Genomic DNA, 7,598 nt, shown 5'->3' with positions numbered 1-7,598 from the left:
TTCTTGTTCAATAGATTAATACAATTTATTGCCATGGAGTATTAGAACTCACATTGTGTTTTATGCTGCAACAGCATGTCTTGGGCGCATAAATCACCTTCCCAAGTATTCAAGAGAAATCATGACTGAAAGAATCAGCATGTCTTGTAGTCTGTCTCCTGAAGCCTTCTTTCTTCTGAAGCATTCATCAACTCCCTCCTTGCTTGCCAGGACCTAAAAGGAGGCAGCTACTTTCTTATTAACACAAAGGCAGAGCACTGAGAACTACCATCACCTCTTTTCTTAGCAGAGAGAAAATTGCTTCATCTGGAGCCCAGCTTTGCCCTCTTCTGCTGTGTGCAAGTCTGGAGCTTCACAAGTGATATTCACCAGTTTGTACATTCCTCCACGTACCTTCATGCTCTGGTGTGGTTCTCCATAAATGATCATACACATCCGCTTGAAGCGGGAGAGCCTCTGCAGGTGAGGATGCCTTCTCAGTCCCAAGTGGGTCAAAAACTGGGATATGAGGGATGTGCTTTAGGGTCTAAATTGGGAAGAGGCAACTAAGAACCACAAGGAAGATCAAGGCTACCAAGGCGGTTATTTCACTGAGGGCACAATGAATGCATTTGTGAGGACTTCATATCCTTTTGGAGAGAAGTTTTTGAGACTGTTTGGGACCACGCTGGATGGATCAAAATATAAAACCTTTTAAGAGTCCAGGTAGAAGCTGAGAGTCTCAGGTTCAGAAATGGAGTTGCTCAGTGCACCCAATTTGTGTTGTCAGACTTTTTCTCCTCCTTCTCTAGAATTCCCAACAGTTTGTATTCTCTACCTATTTGACACAAAATCTTCTTACAGCTGGGGAACAGGTGAAGCAGTTCACTGGCATCTCCTTGCCTTGCTTGTTGATCAGTTCAGATAGTGACAGGGAGTAGATGACCGTGTCAACTACACTCATCAATGACAGCATTCAGAAATTCCAGTTTTTGTTACTAACTTGCCATTACACTGTATGGTTTCTGTAATGCAGCTCTTTCATCCTGTATGTCAACACCTTCCTCCAGAGCTACAGCTCCTGCCCTTTGATTGTCAGTACAGTCATAAAATTGTCAGCTGATGAACAAAGTATCTCTGTACAATTTATGTCACACCCTTTGCATGACAGCAGATGGTCATGACTTACCATGGATTTAGTATGTCACTCCCCAACAACAGCTGAAAACAGTATAGTAAAGAAGGCACAAAGAAACTGTGGGATTTGATGGCCACGTCTAGCTTTGTTGGGTTTCTAAAAATTCTTTTATTCTCGTATCTCTGTGAGTTTATTCTCTGTGCATCAATCATTGCTACAAATCCTGCCTCCTGTAGCTTTTCTGCAATGTTTTCATCCTTTCACCCGTGCACTTATGGCTAAAGTACTTTTCAACACCAAACTTCTTTCATAAGTTTACCCACACTTGAGTACTGCTCTGTACACCAGGTAGCTGCTCTGTGGGTCATGATGGCACTCCAAACCCTAAAGTGGAGCGGGTATGATGAAAGGCAGTGTGATTTTTATGTTTAGGATTGCAATGGAAAAAGTAAGAGAGACAGTTGTGAAAACCTGCTGTTCAGAACAAGGACACCCTGACACATGTAAATCCTAGTTTGGGGACCGTCCCCTTCATAGCAAAAAGCCACCCTGAAAATTGGGATATCTGGATAGCCAGGACAAGGGATTCAGGCTCAAACAGTGAAAATACAAGACAGCTGACAGCTTTAACCCTGAAATCTGGAAAGAGCATGTGAACTGAGCAATTTCATTATTCACGGAGACAAAGTTGGTCTGTCTGTATCTCCCACACAGTCTGCGAGTATGCCACCCCTGCACTGTTATCCATCTGACCTCTCACAGTTAGCTTTCTTTAGTTCATACTTCTGTAACAGCAAAGGGGATGATCTTCAGCTTTTGCAGACAGGAGAATGGAGACTGCAAATTGTAATGAGATTCCTGCTATGTATGGGTCGAGTGGCTCGAGCCATCTGTGGCAGATTGCATTGCTTGATCATCCTTTCCTTTTCCCAAACAAAATCTGTTAGTGCTCAGAATACCAGAGCTTAAATGGACAAGGAAAAAAACAGGGATGGTGTGTGTATGTGTGTGTGTGTGTGCAAGCCTTTGTTTCCTACTGTTGCATCAGTTCCTTCTGCTTGCTTACAGCGAGGGGCATGCCCATCAATGTGACCTTTCTCTTCAAGCAGGCAGAAAGAACAGGTGCATCACAAGGAAATGGAGACCTTTTTTTCTGATTTAAGCATCTCTGTTCTGGATACTAGCAGATAGGAATCAAAAAAAAAAGAGAGATATGCCCCTTATGCACTTTGCCCCTGAGAGGCTTCACATCACCCTCAGCGTGGTTGAAAAGGATGTATCTGAGTCAGGTAGAAACAGACCGCCTGTAGCAGCACTGTATTTGTGACAGCACCAAACACACTGAACACACAGGTTAGAGTCCTCTCCACCTATAGCTTTCTCTTGTCAACCTAACTTAGGGAGTCAGGTGTACAAATGGGATTTTGGTTTGGTTTTGTTTGCCTCCCCTTTTTATGCAGAACTTCATGTAGAGAACAACAACGGAAGATACATTTAGCAGTTCGATATTCTTTTCTTCAGAATGTCTGGGGACTTTCCCAGTGTTCATCTGATGGCATTAAAAATGAATGGGATGACTAAATGGTTTACAATTTTACATATTCAGTTAACGTGAAAGCAATTACTAATGTGTATAATTATCTCCAGAATTACTTGCATCATGCAAATAGCATTCAAACTAAACATTTTAACTGTTTTCAAGGGGTTGTGTCATTACATAATTCACAGTAAGAATAGTACCATACAATCCAAGCTCAATATTATTGCCCTTTCAGAATTTACTTCTCAGATTATCCTCCTGGAGAGTGATAACTTTCTATTTTAACCAGCTTTTAGAGTGCTTCCAGATCTCAGCGGGGGACTGGGTATTGAATACAGCTTATTTCTATCACTTTAATGTCAGTCTCAAATGTAACAACACTGGGATCAATGCTCAACCCATTATCCTCTGAACTAAGAGGACCATACCAAGACCACTGAGTGGTTTGACATCACATGACTGAGCCCTACTTGGTGAGAGATGGCACAGAGAAAACAGTAAAGCATAAAAAAAAAAAAAAAAAGAAAAAAAGAATGAGGATCTTCGATTAAAATGCAGGAAAGATAGATCAGTGGTGAAGGCCAAGAGGCAGAGAGGAGTGTGGTTCATGGGTAGGGTTAATGAAAGTAAATGTTGGGTGGAAGAAGGAATGGGGATGAGGTACTATCTGGATGGTACAGCAAGCACTAGAATGAAGTTCTACCAGAAGCCTTGGTGCAAAAACTGTTGCAGTTTGTAATAACTGAAAAGAAGCTGAAGCATAAGATACACTTCACTTTCCATACTTCCCCTCATTGCAGTGGTTAATAACAAAAGCTGTTTTGCTGTGGCCTCAAGGAAGAAGCACCACAAATGCAAAGACAGTTTAATAGGTGAAGGAAAGAGAAAACAAGCAACCACCAAGCAGGAAATTGCTTATCTCCTTATTTCTTCTACCTTAGTTTGCATTGTTGAGCACAATGTCATATGGTACAGACTATCCCTTTGGCCAGTTCACGTGAGTCGTCCTGCCTGTGTCCCCTCCCAGTGTCCTGCCCACCCCGAGCCTACTCACTGCAGGGCAGAGTAGGAAAGAAAAAGCCTTGACCCTGGGCAAACATCAAGCAGCAGTCAAAACACTGTGTGTTAGCATTATTAGCACTGTTTTAGCCCCAAGTCCAGAACTCAGCATGGTATGAGCTGCTCTGAAGAAAGTTTACTCCACCCCAGCCAGACCTAGTGCAGCATGTGATCCCGTGGTACCCAAGCAAGGCAAACAGTGCAGGTCCAGTGACAGCCAACAGTCAGTGGTTACTAGACAACTGTGAAGGGCAGTGCAGCTTCAGCATCACTCCAGAAAGTCAAGTCAGTGGCTCAGGGTTATTTCAGCAAGGTACACAGACAGGCACAGGCAAAAGATGTTAGGCAAAAGCCAAGGGCAAGGCCACCGAGGTGTGATTTGTTACCATAGCCGAGTACATGCATGTAATTTGCCTTTTCCTCTCCCAAACTTGCACACCGTTTTGGTAGATTCCTAGGTTATCAGCAAACACCAGACGACTGATCTTCACCAGGTAAGACATCTTAATAACACTGGTCTGTGAGAATAGGCAATGACACAGGACACTTCTTCAAGTATCAGATGTTTTTATTTAGCCACAGGAGTCCAGTAACCAGAAGGGAAAACACGTGTACTTGTTGGCCCACCTACAGCTTTGCCAGTTTTCCTAAACACTTTGGTAGATCCAACTTACCCTGTCTCTTTCTGGTGGCAGAGGTACAAACGGCTGCTTTGCAGGCTCTGCATCCTGTCTTGCTCACCTCAAAACCCTCCTGAAGTACCAGAGCTTTGCTTAAGCTTTTTCACCTTAAGGGGCCCTGAGTCTCTTATCAGCTACATATGCCACATCCTGCCTGGAGAAGGATTTGGAAAGCTGCTGGTTTGGGAACTATTCACTCATTTTCATATCCGCCCCTCTGTATTTTTGCCTCTGTTGTATTGTATTATACCTCTAGCTGCTGTCTTTGAAAACCATGGGCTGAGCAGACTGTATTGTGTGAACAGGCATGGACCTGGGAACACTAGAGAAAGCTGTAAGGGCAGGATTTTCAGAAGACTTCAGGACTGGCTGCTGGTCCCCTGTACACCTCCCACTTCTAAAAAGAGGTAGAAAGCATACCAGAAGCATAGGGAGTTTTCAAAAACTCCTCTTTTTTTTTTTTTTTTAAATGGAAATGTAAAGGCAAAAGCATTTATTTCAGATTGACAAAGTAGCTGTCAGCCCTTTTGTTTAAAGCAATGTCACCAATCTGAGGCATCACTAGGTATAACTTTTCAACCCTCCCAAATCAACTTTTGACCTGTTTGAATCCAGGGATCACAGCATTTCTGCAGCAACGACTGTCAAAATAAAAATTATGGCAACCTACGGTGCTGTGAATGAGGAAGCATACCCTTGTGTGACTCCTGGGAGTCTAGGGTGGGGTAAATCTGGCCTCAAGCTGTCGGGATGCCGCAAATGGCAGTGGGGCCTTCAGCAGAAGGGTGAAAGACCTTCTGCACTGAGCAGAACAGGCAGAATGTGACCATGAAAGAAACTTTTTACATAATGAAGATAAAAGAGAGATTCTCAGAACGTATGTGGTTCTCCAAGAATATAATACATCTAATGGAGAAAATATATACTCCAGCTCAAGTTTGTAAACACATTCGTGAGCATATGTTGAACTGATTAAACACAGTTCAGTTAGTTTACTCTAGTTTTGCTTTGCTACATGTGCAAATGGAGAAAATATGGCATCTGATAATAAATCAACAGGCAACTGAAAATGACCAGACATCAAAGGGGTTTTGAAGGCTGATAAAATATTTCCCTCTCCCGGGGAGTGGCTGATCCTTCAGTAAAGGACCAGACCTCTTGATTTGAATTCCAGATCCAGTTATGGGACCACAATAATTTGAATTTCTCTGGCTACAATGAAGCTAAGGGATAACAGCCACAGATCCAGTCCTAACGGGAGAGTGATGTAAGGCAGAAGTTCTGAAACCCGTGGCTTGTTCTGCTCTCACTCACTCTAAAAGGTACAATTAGTGAGATGCTTGTGGTTTTGGAATGAAGTAAGTACAGCTGAAGTTGTGGGAATAAGTGTTTTGTTTTGGTTTTTTTTTTTTTAATTTAATATCTGCTTTGTATGAGTGAAGAAAAGGATTGTCCTGAGTTACTCATCTACAATATTTATACCCTGTTTCATACCTTGAATACTTTTAATTTACATAGAGATTATGTCCTTGCTATCTAAAATCACAAGTACAAAAATTGCATAAAGGAATTTCTTGGGGTTGGACTCGATGATCTCTTAAGATCCCTTCCAGCCCCTACAATTCTGAGATTCTTTCTTCCCTCTCTTCCCTTCGGAAACACAATTGCAAGAAGTTGTTGTTAGACCTTCAGAGTGGGCAACTTACTGAACACAGTGGGTTGCTGTTACTGAGGCACTTTGAAGAAAAAATAGAAAGGAATGGACACTCATGCTGTAATTGTCAGAGAGGGACAGCTGAGGAAAATCTTAATGAAGCTGCAAAACATGACTTTTAGGTCAAAGACTAGGGTAACAATCATGTGTCTGCCTTCATGAGAGAAGATAAAAAACAGTAGCTTCTGCAAGATGGATCTCACCAGTTTGCAAAAACCAAACAAGTCTACAGCCCTGTACAGCCATGCTGAAAACTCAGCAGTCTCCCTAGCTCAGCAAAGTCCTGACACTGTTTCCTGCCAAAAGCCAGTGTTGACATACTGCAGCTGGATTTCCTGGTAGCTTGCAGTTCAGTGGGCTATTCCTGCTATGAAGCACAACATGTCCAAACAGCACATTGTTGTTAAAGCCAAAAAAATTTCATTGTAGGGGAGCAGTTTATGGTCTCTATCCAGGTGGTAGTTTCGGATGTAATGTACTCGGAAAAAATGATGAGGCATAAAGCACACTAATGTTACCAAGATGAAGAAGAAACTCTTTGCCTGAGCCCTGAATTCCACGTGGGAGTTAAGGTCAGGCCAGTATTTCACAGCCAGTCTACAGATCACAGACAACTGGATTACAGTGAGCACAGCACAGATTGCCACCAAAATCCCAACCAAGCAGTAGTTTGCGATCACCATGGGCACCTCTTGTATCTCCTTGTGGAACTGAAAGCACTCAGAGGAGTGGTATGTCGTAGAGGTGCCATAGTGCAAGAGAAGAACAGGGGTGATGACCAGCACTCCCACCAGCCAGACAGAAGCCACCCAGGTTGTAGTGTAGCACTTCCTGAACTCGAGCCGGAAGAGGCGTATCATGATGATAGCCACGTAAAACGTGAAGGTGGTGTACATGTGGAGGTAGATGATGGCGCTTGCTAACTTGCAGGCGAACCTCCCAAACTTCCATTCCCGTAAAATGTAATAGCTGAGACGGAAGGGGATGCTGAGTAGCATAAAGGTGTGTAGCACCAGGAGGTTGATGATGATGATGGTCATCACAGATTGCGATCTCCTGTGAAACAACTGATGGGACATCATAATGACCCCGAGGGTACCGCCAGCCAGGTTGATGATGTACAGGGCTATGAGAACAGTGCGGAGCTTATCAGATGTGTCCAACAACATCTCACTGGAGGAGTGGTTCTGCTGGGTTACACTGCTGTTAGGCATCCTCCTAGACTCCTCTTTCAAAGTGAAAAAGCAGAATTTTAAAAATAGACATGTTTTTCTTGTTGCTTCTTTTATTATTAACTATAGACTATCACAGATTAATGAAGGGGCATTTTACTGAACTGTGTTTGAAATGATGTTACCCCACCAGTATAAAACCTTATATCTGTTCTCATACTGTATGGCAGCAATAACCCATGCCTCTCAGTGTTTAAACCACATTTTTTAATTTACTAAACTTCATTCTAGGATTTTTTCCCAATTATTTGCCTTT

General features: G+C 42.8%; 1 protein-coding gene across 1 annotated transcript; it reads right to left on the bottom strand.

Annotated features, from left to right (window-relative positions):
* Positions 1-6,460: 6,460 nt before the first annotated feature.
* Positions 6,461-7,324, bottom strand: LOC311188644 (putative G-protein coupled receptor 141; the record flags this gene model as incomplete). Its single annotated transcript, XM_084260109.1, has 1 exon — positions 6,461-7,324. The coding sequence occupies one exon, from the start codon at positions 7,322-7,324 to the stop codon at positions 6,461-6,463; it is 864 nt and encodes a 287-aa protein (XP_084116235.1).
* Between the last annotated feature and the right edge of the window lie 274 nt (positions 7,325-7,598).

This window comes from Gallinula chloropus (genome assembly GCF_964237585.1).
Source record: "Gallinula chloropus genome assembly, chromosome: 2".
NCBI classification, from domain to species: Eukaryota; Metazoa; Chordata; class Aves; order Gruiformes; family Rallidae; genus Gallinula; species Gallinula chloropus.
Note: the sequence above shows the minus strand (reverse complement) of the source record. Positions and strands in the feature narration are given on the sequence as shown.